This window comes from Scomber scombrus, chromosome 17 (assembly GCF_963691925.1).
Source record: "Scomber scombrus chromosome 17, fScoSco1.1, whole genome shotgun sequence".
Classification (NCBI taxonomy): domain Eukaryota; kingdom Metazoa; phylum Chordata; class Actinopteri; order Scombriformes; family Scombridae; genus Scomber; species Scomber scombrus.
Genome location: NC_084986.1, coordinates 4,562,765 through 4,584,056, shown reverse-complemented (window position 1 = coordinate 4,584,056; position 21,292 = coordinate 4,562,765). Strand labels below are relative to the sequence as shown.

At 39.2% G+C, this 21,292-nt stretch overlaps 2 protein-coding genes across 2 annotated transcripts in view; both read left to right on the top strand.

The window, feature by feature from the left end:
- Positions 1–13,581, top strand: part of cfap61 (cilia and flagella associated protein 61) — a 38,185-nt gene extending 24,604 nt beyond the window's left edge. Inside the window, exons 19-24 of the mRNA XM_062437555.1 lie at positions 3,002–3,294; positions 4,753–5,080; positions 7,482–7,564; positions 8,836–9,047; positions 12,799–12,892; positions 13,432–13,581. Coding sequence (XP_062293539.1) covers positions 3,002–3,294; positions 4,753–5,080; positions 7,482–7,564; positions 8,836–9,047; positions 12,799–12,892; positions 13,432–13,581 — 1,160 coding nt within the window. The remainder of the gene's footprint in view (positions 1–3,001; positions 3,295–4,752; positions 5,081–7,481; positions 7,565–8,835; positions 9,048–12,798; positions 12,893–13,431) is intronic.
- Positions 13,582–17,867: 4,286 nt separating this feature from the next.
- On the top strand, positions 17,868–19,172 carry insm1a (insulinoma-associated 1a). Its single transcript, XM_062437626.1, has one exon. The coding sequence runs from the start codon at positions 17,880–17,882 to the stop codon at positions 19,170–19,172; it is 1,293 nt and encodes a 430-aa protein (XP_062293610.1). The 5' UTR covers positions 17,868–17,879.
- Positions 19,173–21,292: the final 2,120 nt, after the last annotated feature.

The following is a 21,292-nucleotide window of genomic DNA, read 5'->3' as shown; positions in this document are numbered from 1 at the left end:
ATCCATTTTCCATTATCATATCAGTTTCTGAAAGCCAGGCTGTTCAGAGCAGGAAAAAATACACAGTGTCATTAAGCAAAATTAATCTGCTCTCTGAAGGAATTGTGCAGTGATCTAGAGTGAGGTTTTTTATACATACTAATTAGTTGATCCCAGTCATAAAGGAAAACCATTAATACATGCAAATTGCAGTGGCAGACTCAAGAAGATACCGTGTTTATTTCCATAATTTTAATAATAACAGCAGGACGATGTAGACAGTAATTGTACATTTTAGCATTAGCAGAGTGAAGCAGTCATCTCTCTCTCTAGCTTTTTTTAATATAAGGCTGCTTTGATTTGATATTTTTCTCATACACAACAAATACTGTTAAAACAACTAAAACCAAGAATGTGTGAGTCAATCTCTCTCAATACTTTCTGACTTCTCTACTACACCTCAGACTCTCAGCTCAGAGCTCATTGGTTCCTAATGAAGACATAAGTCTTTAAAAACAGCTCACAATTGTATAGATTCATTCTTTTTAAAAGCTCAGTAATTTCCTAATGAAGCCCTGAAAAAGCCACACGGCTAAGTTAATGAACAAAAGTTAAATTATAGTGGCTCTATGATTAAAAACAGGACTGTGTGTTTCCTTGGGTAGTTTTAGTAGTAGAAGCAGTAAACTGACAAAGTGAGCAGTGAAGTACAGATTTATTGATCAGAGCGGAGAAGCTTTATGTTCTGCTGGCCTTGATGCCTCAGTTGTAGCAGCTCTGCTTTCATTCAGCACCACGGACAGAGACCACGAACAGCAGCTGGTGTAAGCTGTGTCCATCACCAGCACCAACTCTTCTCCACTTTACTACATGAATATATGAACTAACAGATATTTCAGGTTCATTTTTACTCGGAAAATGTTATGTTTTAGTCTCTTGAAGTATTTCCAAAGTTTGCACCCTTAAAAAAGGTATTTTGCGTGGAGTTTAATTGTTTTTCCTTACAGATTAAATGTTCTCTGAAGTGAAGATTTCTTATAGCAATCTTTCTGAAACGATTTAACTAAATACTGTGAACATTTTAAAGTAAATTAGCAGTGTCTACTTTGAATAAGATTTGAATAACACTTCATTTTTGATTTAATTTCTTTCTTTCTTCTTACATAATATATCCTACAGTGATCTAACAGCCCCCAGTGAGACAATGGTAAAATAAGTTTAGATGTTTGACAGCTGAATAACCTGCACACAGCTTTGGTTTGATGTTTTAGAAAAAATATTTTCTAAAATACAAACAGACTATGAAAACGACTGAGCTTTCTATAGCTGATGCCCGATCCAAGGATTTTCTGATACTGGAGATTCAGATTCAGAAACTTTATGGTCTGTCGTGACAGAAAATCATCTTAGACGTGGCTCAACATTCAATACTCACACTTACAATACAACCCTCTAAAACCAGAATAAAATATACAGCATAAATAATTTATGATTATAGAATATAACAAGAGTGTTACAGTATAATAAGAGATTATAAAAATATAATACATGGTATGGCTGCATAAAAGGTGGGTATGTAAGATCAGTCTTTATTTACATAGCACCAAATCACAACAAAAGTCATCTCAAAGCACTTTTCACATAGAGCAGGTCTAGGCCGTAATCATTAATTTAATTTAAAGTGACCCAACTTTCCCACATGAGCAAACACTTGGCGTCAGCGTCAAGGAAAAACTCCCCTTGAGCGGGAAGAAACCTCAGGCAGAACCGGGCTCTAGGTGGGCACCATCTGTCTCAACCAGTTGTTTTTCTTCTTTATTTTAAACATATGTTTTGCCATCAATCAACTACTTACTGCTAGTCTTTGACATTAGACTGCTACCCAACAATGATCCAGAAACACTCCTTATGTCAAGCATATTAAAGTGTTTATAATAATTTGTTTATAAGGGACACATGGTAGCCTACTAGTGAAGACACATATCTGTTTTATAGTATAAGTATTATATGAACTTAAACACTCACAAAAAACATGCAACTATTAAATCTAATGTTTACTTTGGGGGAAAGCCTTTTAAATTGGTCTGTAGCTGGCCCTGCTGCCCCAGCTATTGTTCCTTTAAATTGAATATTATCAGTGAAAGATGAGGACCACATAGTCCAACTCATTATATAGAAACTTGTACACTATGTAAAATGTCTAGCGTCCGTCAAATCAAGGATGTACTTGGATGCTCATATTGACATTGATTTGTCTTTCAGTACTGTCTGTGCATCTATGGTTCATTTCTAAAGGAATCTGAGGGCCTCTTGTGAAAAATGTGTAGCCTTTGCCGTCCTTTTCCAAGGCCAACTGGAACACCTGAGCACAAACTATTGTTGACTGGAAAACCGTGGCTTGAAAAGGGGGAAATCAGTTGTATCATGCCTCTGCAGTCCAAATGAATCATTCCTCTGCAAAATAGACTTCTCTTTTAGAAATCAGTGCTTTGTGGTCAGCATTCAGCTCCACTAAATTATAGAGCAGTCTTGTATTTGAAATATTATACTTCTTTTTTAGATAAACATTTTTTGTGCCGACAACCAGAAGTAACCACAGGACCACCAAAACTGAAAAAAATGAATCCAGAATTATTTTTTTCAGCTTTGTGTTATTACTGTAGTGTGTAGTTTTCTACTGCTTTATTTTTTAGTGAGTAACAGTCTAAAAGCAAGTCATGTTGTTATTCTTACATGTAAATAGCAGGTGTTGAGGCTCATCTATCAGTTGTAGATACTGTATGGAACAGGGCTGAACGATACTGAACTTTAGCCACACTAGCGCTGTGGCTCAAAGGATGCAATGCTCCACCACTTTGGTTCTGACTGAAATATCTTATAACTATTGAATGGATTGTAATGAAAATGTGGATTTCATATTCTCCCTAAAATGAATTGTAAGGTAATTCTTTAACTAAACATAAATGAACAGAAAGCACCCTGAAAACACAACGTTAGCTGTCTCTTCCTTGTGGTTCTTCAGATAACGCCGTCGTCTACGGAAACAGCATCGACGTCTACACCACCGTGGAGACTTTGCTGAGTCTGGGTATCCGGGGATCTCGTATCCATCTGGTTCTTCCACCACGCAAACCCAACAGGTCCTGCTTCAGCGACCCAGACGTGGAGAAGGCCATGACGTCGACCATGGAGAAGGCCGAAGTCCAGGTTCACCATGACTGCCTGCTGGCTCAGATGAACAATGGCGAACACCCCGACCCTCTCTCATCGGTTTCATTCACCACGGACTCAGAGCCCCTCCATCTGCAGTGTGGCGTGAGTCAAAATTTTCTGGTGACTTTCAAAAATCCACTGGGTGATTTCACAGCTCATCCAGCCAGTTATTAGCTTTTTACAAAAGGACATGATATCCAAACAATGGTGGGTTACTGGCCAAGGTAAAGCTGAAAAGCTCACAACAGGCTGAATTCACCAGATTGTGTCCGTTGTTTGGATGTTAATTTCCCTCCTGGAAGCAGACGGTGTTTGTCAAGCACAAAATGATTTTGGTGTTTTTCCCATTTTCATTGTTTTAGTCCGTTTTTCCCCCCATTTCAGTCTAAAATAGAAACATACCGTAGATGAGGTCCTGTTGTCCTTGTATGAACTGTGAGACAATATATCCAAGAGATTTGTGTTGTGAATGTTTTATGAGGAAGGAAATGCATTCATCAGATTTGTAAGGCCTCTAGGATATATACACAATCCATTTCAGTGAGAAGTTCTGAGTTTAAATATAACTGTGTTGTTTATAAGAACATTTCATACAGAACTTTAACCTTGTGAATCTACAACCATTCCTGGTTCTCTAGTGTAATTATAGAGTTTTAGTTTCAGATTGTCATCTTTATGCTCCTCAAAATTAATTTCAGCAATCCAGTAGACAAAACCACCTCAAATCATGGTCCACTTACTTGATTGTTGTGGTGCTTTTAACCACATCAGGATGTCTTCATGATTCTGAGCACGTCTTGTTATTCCAGGCTAAAAGTTGAATCGTGGAAAGTCATAACATGTACAACTGGTTTTGAACTTTTAATCATTAAATAAATCCAATCAATCAGTCAAAAAATTAATAAGTGGACCTCAAGTTGAACTGATTTTGTCAGCTGCTGTTTCTAAAGAGCTCAAGAGTGAGCGGTCCAAACTTTAAAGAGAACAATCAGCTTCATCCTCGATTTAATTTAAACTGAGGAAAACTGAAGGTGAAACCGGTTTTTCAAAGTTTTAAACAGGCTCTGAAAGCGCTGCTGTGCACACATTCCCTTAATTAGACTAATTACTACATTTAATTATTTTTATGTTGTCTGTACACAAAGTCTCCACACCTGTGCACAGCTAAGAAAACATCCAACACATAACCTGTAAAACCATAACTTGTTTTTGTACTTGGGTGTTTGCACAGACAAGATTAAGCATGTTTATCAGTTAGCGAGAGAGGTGCTGGCAGATGTATTTTGTTACCTTCAGACAGAGTCAGGATAACCTTTTCACTCTGTTTCCACTAATTATGCAAAGTGGAGCTCACCTTCTTCTGGCTGTAGCTCCAGACCGATACAACTGTTATTGATCTTGTCATTGAACCTTTGGCAAGAAACCTAATACGTTCAATAAAACCAATTGATTTAACAAAGAGAAACTCCTTCCTTGCTTAGATGAAACACCAGGGAGGTTATTGAGGTGGTCTCAATGTTTAAAATTCCCCACATAACAGATGTTTTTCCCCTTTCTCAGGTGTTCATCAACCTCTCCAATAAAGGAGTCGACTACGAATCCTTCAGCAGCATCAACAACTCCTTTCTGGTCTTTGATAGCAGACTCGTGATAGACGCCACTTTCCACACCAGCGATCCAACCATTTGTGGCGCCGGGCCTCTCACCAAATTCTCCCGCTGCTACTACACGGAGGAATGGTCGCACGCCCACTTCAACTCCAAGGAGGTGGGCCAGGACCTGGCGGCCGTGTTGCTGCCCCTCTTCGACCTGACCCTGGAGCCCGCTGATGAGTCTCCAACTGAAATGGATCATCTCATACCGCTTTACAAACAGGCTAAGATTCAAGGTCTGATTTCAAGTCATGATTTAGTCAGTTAGATTCTTGGATATGAGATTTCAGAGTTTGTTCTGGAAGTATTTTATGTTAAAGTTTCCTCCTAATGAAATCCTTGTTGCTACTCAAACCATGAAAACAGGATTCTGTTGGATAATTTTAATGACAGGTTTATGTTAGGTCATTCACTTTCAATTATTTGAGCTTTATATCTGAAAAATCATGTTTTTGTTTTCTTGGTATGGCAGATACTACAGTCATACTCAATGACAAGGACAGTCACTTTATAGATTTAGGGCAGAAAACATGTAGCCACAATGTCCTGATAGCTAATATATGTACATTTTCAGTCTCAGTCTCTGGCTAGCTAACATATGACACATATTCCAGTGAGAGACAGCAGCTAGCAGCAGTGATAACGCTTACACAGATTACACAAAGTGAGCTCTACACGTTGAGAGAAATTATCTGAATGTATCCCAAACGTCAACCAATAGTACAGGTTAAAACGTTAGCATAAAAAAATAAAAAAAGTAATGTTAACATGAAACATTAGCATGAAATAGATAGATCTTTACTGTCACTGTTAAAACCAAATGAAAGTCAGTTTGTAGATCTTCAGGACAATAAAGTAAACACTAAAGTAACGTCAGCATAGAATAACTAAAAAGTAACATTAGCATAGAGATAAAAACATTACGTTAGCATGAAAACCATAAAGTAACATTAACCTAAAATAACTAAAGAGTACCATTAATAATAATAATGATGATAACATTAACAAATAAGACGCACTCATTGTGGTTATATTTGTAAGGTAAGTTCTTCCTGCAGTTTCCTCATAATATACCAGACACTGGACATCAGTGTAGGCTATACTGCATTTAATCAGTATTATTGATCAGGCACACAGGGTCATGACTAAAGACTCAGACAGTAACAGAGTGAGTGTCAGACCTTTTTAAATGAACGTTTCTTCCTGCAGTTTCAGTGTAAAATCATCCACCACCTTTATAATATCCAGGACTCTGACCAGATCTCTGAAGCTAACAGCTAATTGAGCTAACTGGGGAGTTTCCTTTTTGGGATATTTAACATTTTCCCACAATTTTTTTGCCTTTTTAAAAAAGATATATTGTTTTTTTAATTTTAGTTTTATCACAAACACAAACACAAAATTCCTTCACATCTTATGTTTCCATATGTTTCCAGTCGTTCCTGTCATTTCACCACAATATTCTCTTCTCCTGCGTCCTTCTTTCCCGGCCGGCAAAATGTTTCTCTGCTTTTATATCCGAGAGAATTCGCACCACCAATATCTTTTCATTGTGCTTTTGTGCAACATTTTCCAATCTTTCACCCACCCACCCACTGCCCGATGCTATTGTGACGGACACTCGAACCACAACAGAGCGTAACAATGCCGTATTCTGCTGTAGCGTATTCACAGACTAACACAAGGCCACTCCACGGGTTACATAACCACAACAGGCACTCTGCGTCACCCCTCTCAGAGACATGAAACACATATGAACTTTTCAGGGAGAGCAGAGATGCCATATCATCGCCTGCTATCTGAGTTCATTGCCTCAGCCTCGGTTTTCCTCTGTGGGTGGATGCTAACATTGAATTGCTTGTTATGTTGTATCTTCCTTTGTCCCGCTGTTGTTTCGAGTGCAAGTTTCCACACTGAAACTAATCTTTTATTAATGTTGATCCCATTATTGGGCTTTTAACAACATTTTCAAGCTTTTAAATTTATGTAGCATTGTTCGTATCTTCAGCTGATAATTGATTTTCAGATTGATTTGATTTATTCTACAATATATCTGATAATATAATATAAAAAAAGTACAAGGTGACATCTTTGGACTGCTTGTTTTGTCCATCGAACTGTCGAAAACACAAAGATATTCAATGTGCAATGATATAAAACTGAGAAAATAAGAAGATCTTCACATTTGAGAAGATGAAACCAAAGAATATTGATTTGAATAGATTTGAATACATTTTGTGTCCCTTGACTCATTGGTAAATTGACTAAAATACAGGATCTGAGGAGCCAAATTACATCTGTTTTCCCCTATTTTTGAATTATCTTTGAAAAACATTTGTGGTAGACGTGCACATCCAGAGTGAGAAAGCAGGTGTGCTGGACCAAATAACAACTGTGTAAAAGCAGGAAAAAAAGTCTGCATGTTGCATCTCCCAATGCAGGTAGATTTAATACTATTACTACTCGAGGTATCCTATTAAATCTACATTCCCATCAGCCAAATCTACCTTTTACCTTTATCTTTTAACAAATCTAACTACAAATCCATCCACAAATGATTAACTTACTGATGGATTTATTCTTCTACAACATGTTGTATATAAACCATCTCATGTGTTTTTCTCCTTCTGTCCTCAGGTGGGAAGCTACCTGGAGGATATAACTACCTGCATGTCACCAAACCGTCCGCCACCCAACTGACAGGTCCTCCTGTTAAACCTGTACGTTTTTATCACCAGACATCTCTGTCAGTGTTTTATTTGGTTTACACGCTGTCTGCTTCACAGGAGTGGTTCACTTTTATTCATTTTTATATAACAGCAGGACGCCACACTTAATTAAATATAAACATAGGAGACTTTTTAAATGACTCGTGAATAACATCACACTCAACAACAAATTCATGTCAAGATGATGAATAAATACAAAAAGGAGGATAAAAAGAGGGGCAGATTTTAATTGGAGCTGCTGTCCATCGTTCCATCTCATGTAATTCCTCCCATTACCTGGACAAGCTGTGACTGCTGCATACCTCTCGACTCACACGATGCTAAGGATGCAGAAACACCTCCAGTTAATGTGCATTTTAACACAATATCAAAAATTGTGTTTATATCAGAATCAAGAGCCCACTGTATGTAAACGGCCCGAGTCTGAATCAGATTTAAGGTGATTTATAAAAAAAAGAGGTGTCAGGGAAAATCATGTTTGAAGTGTGAAGATTTATACCCTTTAGGACCAAATTTCTTATAATAAGTACTACTACTACTAATAATGTAATAATAAACTTTATTTATATGGCACTTTTCCTAACAATGTTACAAAGTGCTTTACAGAAATAAATAAAACCAAACAAAGCAGATAAAAATTAAGCAATAAGGAGCACAGAGCACAAAATTAATAGTAGATTATGTATAAAATAATAATAAAATACACATAAGTAAAACAGTAAAAGAATAAGATCAATTAATAGTTGTAAAAACAATAAATGGAACAATTCGAACAAAAAGCTTTTACAAAGGAAAAAGTTTTAAAAGAAGCTAGAAAGTAATAATGAATACCCAACACTGGTCCTGGAAAGGTATTATTTGAAGGAGAAGTCATGTGACGTTGGTATTTTTCTTATACTTAACAAATCTCATTAAAAAGACCAAAGCTAAGAATGGATTGATCTACTAACAAGTGTTGTGTGTTTATTCACAGCCTGATACATCGTCTTCCTCTTTGCTGTAGATATCCATTGTTGTCCAAAAACTATTAAAAACACGTCAATGAGCCACACGGCTGCACCAGGTGACGCGTTCTTTCATCACCATGAACACACGCTGTAGTTTATTTCAACTCAATCACACAAACACCTTCCTGCTGCCAGAAATATTCTCTAGTGCAGCAAATGTGGATCTACCGCTGGAAATAGTCTGTTTTTTTTTAAAGATTCACAACCTTATGCTTTAATCGATCTTCATTAACTCCTGTGTTCATTCATATAAAGTTACAGGACAGAGGCATCGTGACCGGACGAGTGGAGACGGGGAACTACTTCTGTTTGCATCTCGACGGCCACGAGCTGGTGGAGACGCTCACCTGCCTGTCTCTGAAGCCTCTCCCCGTCTCCAATTACCTGAGTCTGTATGGAAAACACCAGCAGCTGCTGGGACAGCTGTCGTCCCGCTACCACCAATGCCTGATCCACGATCTGTACAGGTGGGGGAGAGACTGTTACACACTGAGAGGGGAAGATTACACATTTATAACACACTTACAATGTACAAGTATGAAGAGGAGGAATGATTACAAAGAGCAAAATCAGTTTAATGTTCATTTTGCTGCCTGACTGTGGTAAGACACACCTGAAAAATTATGAATTCATCTTTTAAAGGGAAAAAAATCAACCTACTAAAATTCATAGTTTCATACTTTCATCCATCATATCAGTTATAATAACACTGTACTCACGTTATTAGCTGAGTTCAGACAATCAATCCGAAGTACTAATCACAATCAGACAGGTTGTAAACAAACCAACAGTTATTCTAGATTATATAAACCACTGTATTTCGAGAAGTGAGCACATCTGCAGCATCTGTAATAATCCCTGATTTAACATGAAAAGTACAGTTGGTCACTGGTATATCAACTTTTTTAGTCTGCATGTAAACAGAAGCTCAGTTTTAACGATGTTGTAATTATATTATACTACAGCCTATTTTATCAACACTATGTTAAATAATATAGACTCATTTAGTCTCTCAGAATAAAAGCCAACAGGTGCTGTGTGGATTTACAGATAAATATTTAATATGTTGAACGTATTTTATATTTTCCTCTCTAAATTAAATTTTATCTAATGTTTTATCTACAAAAAAACATCATGTGAGCTGCTGTTGATGTAAAGAGAGACATGTGGTGAAGCACTGATAATAATAATAATAACACTCTCCAATCTTTAGCGCCTTTCTCATAACTCAAGAACACTTCACATACTCACAAAAAACACTGATTTGGTGAAGTGGTTCACATGTTGGAAAACACTTCAGCAGGTCAAATGTGAAGCAGGAAGTGGGTCTTTAAACTGTGATGGATGCTTCGAACAGACAGTTTGAGTTATAACTCTAACCTAAGGGTTTGTTTACAACCTGTTACCGATGGCAACGATGGACAAAACTGCCAAAATCAATTGTGATAAACTGGAATTATCACGCTAAGACGTTTATTTCTTCCATGAGAAACTTATAACAGCGTAAGAACAGGCATTTTCCTTTCCTATCATCTTTTTCTGAAGTTCTTTATTACCTTCAGTGAACATAAAAGCAAAAACACTCAACTTGGAGCACAATAGACCTGCAGAAACGAGCAGTTTGGTGAACAACAAAAGCAAACCTTCACCAAACTGGTATTTTCAGCCCTGCTTGCACATTGTGTTTGTACAGTGTTTCTCTTATTTTGTCCAGCCCTTGCCTGGAGTGGTATAATTAGATTCAGGCGCCGTCAGTTACCGCACATGAATACATGTTGCTGTTTTGCAGGTGCGGATGTTTGATTTTCATACCAGAATGTGACAGACGGCAGGTGGTCGAGCTTTGAGAAAAAAAAAAAAGAGAGACTGTTTTCATAACTGAGTTGTGCATAGAAATGAGTGAGTTCGAGTGTCAGAAAGCTGCACTCATCGTGTGTCTGATGACTGATGACCTCACATGTCAAAATAACACATAAAGAGGAGTGACGGGATTTAGGCCTTCAGTGTCTTTTGTCCTCCTTCTGTCTGTGTGTTTGCTGTTGTGACTTTGCAAAGTGTGTGTGCCTGTGCCTGTGTGTGTGTGCCTGTGCCTGTGTGTGTGTGTGTGTGTGTTTGTCAAACAGCGGGTGACCTGCTTCTGAGGTTTCAACACAAATGACCCCCAGACATGGACGGCTATTGTCCTCCGCCTCCTAATCTGTTTATGCAGCTCCACCAATCTGTCTTTGTGCCCGGTCCGGGGGACGAGACAAAGCCGGAGCCTGCACCCGCAGCAGAGACCGATTCCTCGTCACGCCGCTCAGTCAGCTGACTCGTAAAGTCATTGTGGAGGCTGACGGGGCATCAGCAGCCGTTAAAATAATTGATTGACCGAGCAGCGGCTGGGGGTCATTCAGCCGCCGCGGTTAGAGTGTTTGGTTCCCTTTGAGGGTTCACAAGATTTTATTTAAAGGGTCGGTCCTCGCCAATCACGAAGATTACCTCTTATAGTGTCTGTGCACGCAGGTAGTTTGGATTTAAGACGTCGCTCAGATTTCTGCCTTCACCTCGCTACAATGAATGAATGAATCTGTGTCATTATACAAAATGCACAATGAAACTTAACACATTTAAAAGGCACACATCAAAAACAAATACAAGACATTTCTAAAAAGTTAAGAGCAGCAGCTGTCAATGCAGTTTAAATAACATATATAAATAAATAATAGCAGCAGCAGCAGTGGTCTATTCAGCACCAGAATAGTGCATGTAGTGCATGTACTATGAGTGAACTACGAACTACAATAACAACAAGGGAGTTTACTATAAAAGGTGTTTTTAAGAATGAAAAAAGTAGCGTATCTACTCTGGATAATCCACAGATCTCACTGTCAACATCTTAACTTTCTACTTAAGAAATAATCCCTATGAAAAGTCTTAATGCCGAGGTCTGTGGGTGATCGGACACACTGCTCCTGAAAATATTTTAAATATTCAATTTTGTCAACCTGGACTAATAAAACATGAAGTCTCTGTGTAGCTACAGACCATCAGAACCAAGTGAAAGACTTGGGGAGAGATTGATTGTAGAATACTTAAAGTGACTTTTTAATATCAGACACAAACTGATAAAATGACTCTAATGAAACTGACAATAATGACATTCTCAGCACAGGATCCTCTCACTCTGTGTTTGTGACGTTTTTTAAGGGTCAAACCTCCAGAAACACACATGTAGTATTAACCTCATCGGGTCAGTAAAGCTTTTAGTCTCTCAGCTGGAGTTCATCAGCTGTCGTGGTAATGGTTCGGTTTCTTTTCATGTGTCAGAGATTAGATTTTCTTTGGACATTTGACTTAATTGAATTGTTCAGTAATGTTTTGTGTCAATTAATGTTCCTTTTTTTCCCCCCTTTCTTTTTTTTTTTTAATCTCAGAGATTACTTCATTGAGAATAGATGTTGTCATTTCCTGTAGAGTTTTAGTGTCACTTTGTGTTTAAAAGGAAAACTCAACAGAGGAAACACATTGCTTTTATATGGTGTGACAGTAGTTAAACTGTAAGGTCCCGCTACACTGTCTGGGTTTTACATTGGGGTTAAATCTTTGGTTGTAAGTCCAAAACGGTGCTCCTACATCGGACTGAAGATTCAGAGTTTTGTTGACTAAAGACAGCTGGCAGCCAAAATCTGACAAAATGTGACTGCTGCAGAAACAACTAAGGAATTTGTGTGATGATTTTTTTTTTTCTATTTCAATGATAGTGCTACAATTGATCACACATCCATTGCTCAATCTGACAGCTTCACACACTTTGACACACACACACACACACGCACACACACACACACACACACACACACACACACACACACACACACAACACACTACTCACAACTCTATTTATTTAGAATAGTGTAGTTAGTTAGTATAGTTTAATCCCTGTCGTCCCTGAGTGTTTGTTCACCTGTACGTATACTTATCACCTGTGTGTGTGTGCGTGCCTGTGTGTGTGTGTGTGTGCGTGTGTGTGTGTGTGTGTATGTGTGTGTGTATGTGTGTGTGTGTGTGTGCGTGCCTGTGTGTGTGTGTGTGTGTGTGTGTGTGCGTGTGTGTGTGTGTGTGTGTGTGTGTGTGTGTGTGTGCGTGCCTGTGTGTGTGTGTGTGTGTGTGTGTGTGTGTGTGTGTGTGTGTGTGTGTGAGCGTGTGTGTGTGTGTGTGTGTGTGTGTGCACTGCAGTTTCTTCAGGCAGAGTTGGAGTTTGGCCGTTTATCACGACAGATTCTCCGACTTCGAGCAGGAGCTTCAGCAGATCACCTCGACTCACTGGAAGGTTCGACCTGAAAATCAACTACTGTATATTTAGTTTGTTTTTCTTTACCTCATTCCATCTTTCTTTCTGTCTTTCTCAATCCTTCATTCTGTCATTTATTTCTTGCATTCTTCCATTCTTGTCTTTCTTGTTCATTCTATTTACTGTATTTCTCACTAGTTTCCTAATTTTGTCCGTCATTTGTCTTTTTTCTTTGGTTTTCATTACTTCATTTTGACCTTTCATTCATTCTCTTTTTTCCTTTTTCATTCCATTCTTCCTTTCTTTCTTTTATAAATGTGACTATTTGACATGTATGCCTCACAATGGGACATTTTAAACATGTATATAAAATACTAAATACCATATATATAAAATATCAGCACTTCTATGTTAAGTAAGTGGAAACAGCTGTAAAGTTCAAGACATCACACAAAAATGATTTTCAACCCACAAAACACATTACAGTAGCAACAAAGTCTAGTTCAGCATGTTATCAGTCATTGGAGAATCATGTTTTAATCTCTGCGTCTCTGCAGGACGATGAGTCGAGCCAGCAGGAGATGACGGAGGACGACGAGGAGCCGAAGGTCCTCCAACAGGTAGTACTGCAGGAAGAGAGTCGAGAAGCTTTGAGGAGCAGCGCTGTGAAGTATCTGACCTACAACCGAAACCTGCTGCCCATGTTCGACCAGCCGGGACAGCTGTGACGTCAGAAAGTTTGTAATTGTTATTTAAACAGCAGAATAAAACTTTATAGATACAAACACACATCTTTGAAATCATATTGTCATATTGTGTTTAAACTTTTTTTTGGACCCCCAGCAGCAAAACTTGATTCAGCAAACTGAAAATAGACTTTTAAAAATTGAAAACCCTGATATATAAACAACACCTGTGTAACCGCACCTTGGTGACAGTTTGGACATCTGAAGAAATCTAGAGACCTTGAGTCCTGGAAGAGTCTCAGCTGTGAGCTCACCAAGTGATTTTTGTGTCTAAACCTAACCAGACCTAAACCACAGCGTCTTCACTTCATAAAACATTATTTCTTAACAGTGATTTGTAACAACATATTATAATACACTGTTAAAAATAACCATCATAACTACCATGACATCACCCATTGGCTTCAAGTTTGCATTTTGACCGTCGCCATCTTGGATTTTTGGAGCCAGAAGTGACCATGTTTACTAGCTTGGTTAGCATGGTCAGGGTGTGTTTACTACAGTCTATGGTTAACTGTGATGATGCTAATGATAACTTCGCTGGCTGTGAAGTTTGGCTTTTCAACATGGCGGTTTATGGCGACTGACTCACTTTTGGAGCCAGACTCAAATGAAGTTTTTTATCACTTCCGTGTTGGTTTCATATATTTTCAGCCGCGGTGGTTGCTGCTTGTATGTTACGCTCCTTTAGGTCTTTCTGGAGTGCTTTACTACAACTGCTATGGATTGATTTTTGCTGATTTAATTGTAGACCTATACTGTTGTTTGATAATCAAGATGTGTTTATTTGGTTGTTTAATTTGTAAGGAATTGTTTTGAACTTTGGACAAAGCCTGACTAGCTGTTTATAAGTTAGTTTAAACTATTCTAACTACACGCTGATCTTCTTCATCTCACTCTCAGTAAGAAAGTGAGTAAAAGTGTTGAACAGTTTCTTGAAGAAGTCACTTTATTTTTTTCCTTTAAACAGAAAAACCCTATAATTTACTCAAATACATTTACAATACATCGAATTTAAAGCACTTTTCTATAACAGAAAATATGTTATTCGTGTTAAATGAGTGGAAACACTTGTGTAACTAATATTAACATCTGCAAAATGTTCAGTAAACATTGCAAATGAAAATGGTAAAACTATAACTTTGTATTGTTGTTTTCCCTGTTAACTGGAAATATTCCCTGTTAGAGTAAACAATGAAATTAAGGGATTTCCAATTAATTAAAACACAAAAAACTTGTACAGACATTTAAAAAACATTTTACTCATGTAACAATCTAATTAATTAGCTTTTTAATCAGTGAAAAACACTTTTATTTGAGTACTGAGGCTGCCTAATTACTCCTTATTTAAGATATAATGTATACTGAATTCTTTCATACAAGTAAAAATGAGTATTTGTGACATTCTTGGACGTTTCTGTGCAGAAAACTACAATGTGCCAACTGTAACTCTCCCCTCAGTGACTCTGCAGCAGCGTGACCAATCAGACGGCTGTATAGTGGCTGTAGATGAAAGTGGATGTGTGGCTTTTTGGAGGAGAAGGAGGAGGAGGAGGAGGAGGAGGAGGAGGGTGTCACTCTACAGCTGTATGCTAATGAGGCTAAGCTGAGGCCTGTCATGGAAAATAACCGCACACGACAGCATATGTCCGCACCTACAAACAACACACACACTCTGCTGGTGTCACAATTTAAAGTCACATATTTTAGGATTCATTTACGATCAGCCATGTTTTAACTTTTAATTAAGAAAGAAAGAAAACAAAACAACAGACTGTTAAAATCTGCAGTTATGGGAACTTTTGATGTATTTTAACTTAAACTACTTCATATTTTTGTACATATTTTATGTTTTACTCTATGATACTGTAGCACTAAGCTTTATACAGTATATGACAACTTTACTGCATTAAAAATGATATTCAAACAACTAATAACCTCAGTTTTTATATTATAAAATTGCTGTCCTTATGGCATTTAATGATATATAATCTGCTGTTGTATTACAGTATTTATTTAACTAATATTGAATCTTTCCAAAGACCTTTATGATATTTAACATACAGTATGATGCTGAAAAGGTATATTTTATAGTCTTTTATTGGTTGTTGCAGCATTATATGTAATATTCTACCAGAACCTTTTTAGTTATAGATGTATGTTTCGAAACAGTTAATCACAAATTCTGCACCAAACAAACCTCATACTGCAAATGAAATCCAAAGTAATTTCTGTGTATTATTAACTTCTAAAAGTTTACTAAAATAATTGACATAATCTTTCAATACAACTTGACTTTTTTCAACCTGGTTCCACTAGAAATTAGCTTTCAAATGTCAGGAATTTTCTATAATTTGTAAATAATTAAAGTAAAATAAGACAGAATAAAGCAGACTGCTGCCCCAGAATAAAGAAAAAAAGACACTTAGTTTGAAAAAGTCTTGAAGGAAGTTGATTCATATCAGAAACATGTTGGAATGATTTCACCTAGCAGGCAGATGTTCAGGTGTTTTAGAATAATCAGGTGGTTTTTGGAGTGTAAACTGCTTTTTTGGTCAGATCAAATACAATTTTAAGACACTAATTTATGAAAAATGAAGAAAAACATCTGAGACAGTTATGAGATCATGATGGATCATATTCAGCTTCTCAGTTTCAGCCAAAAATGTGACAGAATGATCAGTCTGATCTCAAATGAGGCGTCAACTAAAACCTGCTGCTCCCCTCAAACGTCTTTAACCTCCACATCACCTCCATCTTCTTAAATTAAACATTTCAGTGGTCTCCTCTCATGCACGTGCACATCCCGTCATCCCTCACGGTAGCAGCAGCAGCGGCACAGACTGACCGGGTCAGATCCGACCGGGCAGGAATTGGGTTTGATGTGTTTTAACTCGCAGATAATCTCGGTTTGCCCCATTTGGAGACACAGAAAGAGCGCAGTGATTACGCACAGCACGCGCCGACGGTATCTGGGGGCCAGATTGCTTTTTTGGGGGGAGCCCCCGCTTCTTTTTCTTCTTCTTCTTCTCCTCCTTTTTTTCTTTTTTTTTTTCTTTGCCCCTCTCTCTCTCTCTACTGTGCAATTTCCTTTTCAATCACTGCGGGTCTACAGCTTGCACAAGCGCAGCCATTGTGATGCAAAGCAGGAAACCCTCCTCTCGCTATTAATTATGTATGCCTAAAATGACGGATTCATATGTCCGGAGTTAACTGTCACGCCAGCACACATGCTGCAGGGCCAGTGCTGGTTTAGAAATGTTTATTCGGTCGCTGTTTTTGTCTTAATTGTCTAATAGAGCAGGCTGAATTTAACCTCATTGCTCGGTGCGTAAAACTGCTCTGCAAGTCAGATTTTGAAGGTGTTTAATTATCCTGGAAAGTGTTTGAATATCTTAAATGATATAATCTAAAAGAAGATGTTCAGAGTGAGTTTTTATTTAGGGTTTGGGGGCATTTGTTGTGGGGTTTTTAATACGAGGAAATTAGATTTATTTGCAAATTTGCGTAAAAACTACAATTTTAAATGTCTAAAAGTTCTCAACTGGAGTTTCATCTACATTTAAGTCTTTATTGTTGTTTATTTTTTATCACCTCGACTTGACGCCGTTATACTGGACGGATGTCTCCCCTTTTTTTCTTTTGGACAAACCAGAGCCCCCACCCAAAGGAGACACATAAAGCCGAGGCACGTGTAGATTTCTATACAAACTCATCAGACCGTAAAAGCAGGAGGCTCCTGGCGTGTGCCCGGGTCGAGACGAGGAGGAGGAGGGGGAGGAGGGGAGTGTGTGTGTATGTGTGTGTGTGTGTGCAGAGAGAGAGAGAGAGAGAGAGAGAGAGAGAGCAGGGGGGGTGAAATACAATAAAAACCCTCAGGTACATCTGCTTTGCAATCTGCAAATCCTCCCTCCCTCCCTCCCTCCCTCCCTCCCTCCCTCCCTCCCTCCCTCCCTCCCTCCCTCTTCTCCATCAGCCTCTCCATCCTCCCACACCCACTCCCCAAATCCACAGGGGACTTCGGCTCCTTCTGATTGGTCAGGGATGAGGCAACAAGGGGGGACGGAAACAATGTCATCATGTCGCCTTAAAAAGAGTGCAGCTATGTTGTGGTGAAAGCACCTCGGGAGGAGAAACAGAGGATCAATAGCAAGGAGGAAACAACACACACATACACACACACTAAATAAAAAAGACGCATCAGATGTTTCTATCTGCGCGAGGCTGAAAGTGGATTTCTTCTCCCTGAAAGTGCCTCCAGCTCCCCGAACAGCGAGAACATGCCGAGAGGATTTTTAGTGAAAAGGAACAAGAAACCCAACCCGGTTTCCTACCGGGTCCGATCCGATGAGGATGAACCGGTGCAAGCAGCAGCTGATGCTCGCCTCGCCTCCTTCCCGGTACGGGCGCACACGCCGACGCCCACCTGCGGGGAGGCGGCTGCAGCACCGGAGCAGAGCACTAAACCGGTCCAGTTTGGGAACCCAGAGGTGGTTTATCAGGCTCTCTACAGCCCCACCCGGCCCGTCAGTCAGGACCATGATCGCTCCTACTTCGAGAGACGCTTCAACCTGGGCTCACCTGTTTCTGCGGAGTCTTTCCCCACACCGGCAGCGGCACTCACGGCTCTGGATCACCTCTTCGCTCCGGCGGATGTGAAACCAGCCTCCAGCAACAGCGCCGCAAACACCGGGACTCTCCCAAACCTACACCCGAACCAACCCGCAGCCAAACGACCCTCCAGCGACACCCACGAACGCAAAAGCAAACCACCGTCCAAGAAAACCAAAGCTATCCGGAAACTGCACTTTGAGGATGATGTCACCACATCTCCGGTTCTCGGGTTAAAGATTAAAGAAGCTCCGGTGGACCAGAAGCCCTTTTTGGCTGACAACCCGATGGGGGAGTTTGTGTGCCAGCTGTGCCGGGAAGCGTACAGAGATCCATTTTCTCTGGCGCAGCATAAATGCTCCAGAATAGTCCGGGTTGAGTACAGATGTCCTGAGTGTGATAAGGTGTTCAGCTGCCCGGCTAACCTCGCTTCTCACCGGCGGTGGCACAAACCGAAACCGCAAAATTTGGAGCCAGAGAATAAAGTGGCTGCAGGAGTGTCCGTGAAGGCTGCACCGGATGATGGGAAGGATACTAGTGATAGAGACACACCCAGCCCAGGGCCGTCCGAGTCCGGCTCAGAGGAAGGCTTGTACGATTGTAATCACTGTGGGAAAAAGTTTAAACGTCAAGCATACCTGAGGAAACACCTTGCGTCACAGCACGGCTCTCCAAAACCGGCGGAGGAGGAGGACGCACCGGCCTGCGAGCAAAACGCAGCGCCGCTCAACCTGAGCTCCTCCACCTGCCACCTGTGTCCGGTCTGCGGGGAGAACTTTTCCAACAGGGACAGCCAGGAGAGGCACATCCGTCTGCTGCACTCCTCGCAGGTGTACCCTTGCAAATACTGCCCCGCCATCTTCTACAGCTCGCCGGGACTCACGAGGCACATCAACAAATGCCACCCGTCCGAGAACCGGCAGGTGATCCTGCTGCAGATGCCCCTGCGCCCCGCCTGCTGATCCAAGGGGCTTTTTATTATTAGGGCTGCCTTTCTTCACCTCTGTCACACCACAACATACACAATCCAGATGTGTTTCTGAGTGGATGGTAGAGTTACCCTGCAAAAATACCAGTCTGAAAAAGGTTTATTTTATATATTTAAGCTCCTAAAATCTTAACTTATCTCTAATATATGGCACTTTGGTGATAACCTATAACTGATTGACCTCAGTTAATTGATGATTTGGTACAAAATCAACATTCTTTTAAACCTTTAAACACTAAATTCTAATTTTTCTCAACATTGCCGGAGTAATTTACCTATTTTTGTGATATTAATTCAACAAAAAAAGCACAAATCACTTAATAATAATCATAATTTCTGGCATATTTGATGAAAAGGTTGAAACAGGGAATTAATGTAATGATATTTTTTTTTGCAGTGTAACTCCAATCAGCCACATGATGATGATGATGATGATGATGATAATAATGAATACTTTCAGCACCCATATTACTGAGGTCAGAGGTCAGCCGCTCACCTGCAGCTGGCAGGGATTCAGTGCCTTGCTTAAGGACACTTCAGGAGGTTCTGGGTGTGTGTTTAAACCCCCTTCGCCTACCTATCGAACCCCCTTCCTCCTCATCCTCCTCATCCTCCACCCTCCTCCTCTTCCTTAAAGGATCTTTTACATCACTGTTTCAAACATTTCTTAACGAACCGTTAGACTGTTGATTTATTTTTCTAGCATCTCTGCACAAGTGCTATTAGCTTCTAGACCTAAGAGAGGGGACGACCTGTAGCCGGGAAAAAAAAAAAAAACAGAATTCACAGGCCCGAGAAGACCTTATCTCATCACTCTGATTAGCTTTAACATAGCTTGTGGATCTGTGGATCAGTAGCTGTTGCCTGAAAACATTAAAATAAGAGTTAAAAACTAGCGTAGCCGGTAATGCCTTCGGATTAGAAACTCCTGCTGTAAAACTGCCTTAAACTGAACTGATCTGATTGTCTGTTAATCACTTATTTATCACTGGCTGGGTATCCTATGATTATTTTTTATTACAAAGCCTTCTGTATTACAACTATACAGTATATCTAACTGCTTTTTTGTTGTTGTTTTTTTGCTATTTATTTATGTATTTATTAAATTATTTGTGTAAATTATTGCTCTGTGTGGTCAAACCTGTGATATCTGTTGCTGTGTTTTTTCATGACGTAGCCAAAATTGTTTTTTTTTTGTATTTCTTTAACTTAATATATCAAAAAAAGAAAAGAAAAAAGAAAGAAAAACGCTGTGAGGACGGTGCGTTCAAGTGACATTTATAGCAATCAATGAGTTTTTATCAGCCGCACTCGATTTATAACTGAATGCAATCATGATTTTTAATTTAAGAAATGTTGTTTTTTGTTTGTTTGTTCTGGTTTCTTTGTAACCGGTAGCTCATATACTGCTTTGGATGTTTCTGCAGTAATTTGCTAAATGTCCAAAAACAATAAAAAACCAAACTGAGAAACATGTTTGTTTGTTTTCCTGCTTTTATTTTGCTTCCTGAAACATTAAAACTACAAATATACATGAAGAGGTGGTTTAGGAGATGGATTCAAACCTAAAATCGACTTAAATTATCTGTTTTTGTGGGTTTTTCGTAGTTTAAAGTGTTGTGTGAAGCATCTTTGAGTATCTTTGAGTGTTAATATTATCATTAAATGCTGTTTAAAAAGCAAGCAGAGCCGTATCCAGGATTTAAGAAACACTGAAGCCAGAGTTCCCCAATAACAGCTAACCCTTTATTGTATGTTTATTAGGGCATTTCTTTGCCTAAAAAACGGATTTTAAGATATTATATGTCTATAAATATCAGAAACAGCCTTAAAAAACCCAACATGTATAGTATCTAGTATAGTATATGTTGAATCTAAACTCCTCCTCAGGTCATGAAATCCCCCAAATTCCCCTAAAAATCACTGAATCATCTTTAAAGCAGCTGAGTGTGAAGTTATTTGCACGGATGACGTCACATCAAGCTGCTCCAGTTGAGTTTAAAATCAAAAAGTGTATCTAATTGATGGAAAATACCAACAGAGGAAAGCAATCAATCAATCAGAGAAGATGAGTTAAAGATACTAAGTAGAACA

Coding starts and splice junctions, on each gene's coding strand:
- insm1a (XM_062437626.1), top strand. CDS start 17,880: ATGCCGAGAGGATTTTTAGTGAAAAGGAACAAGAAACCCAACCCGGTT.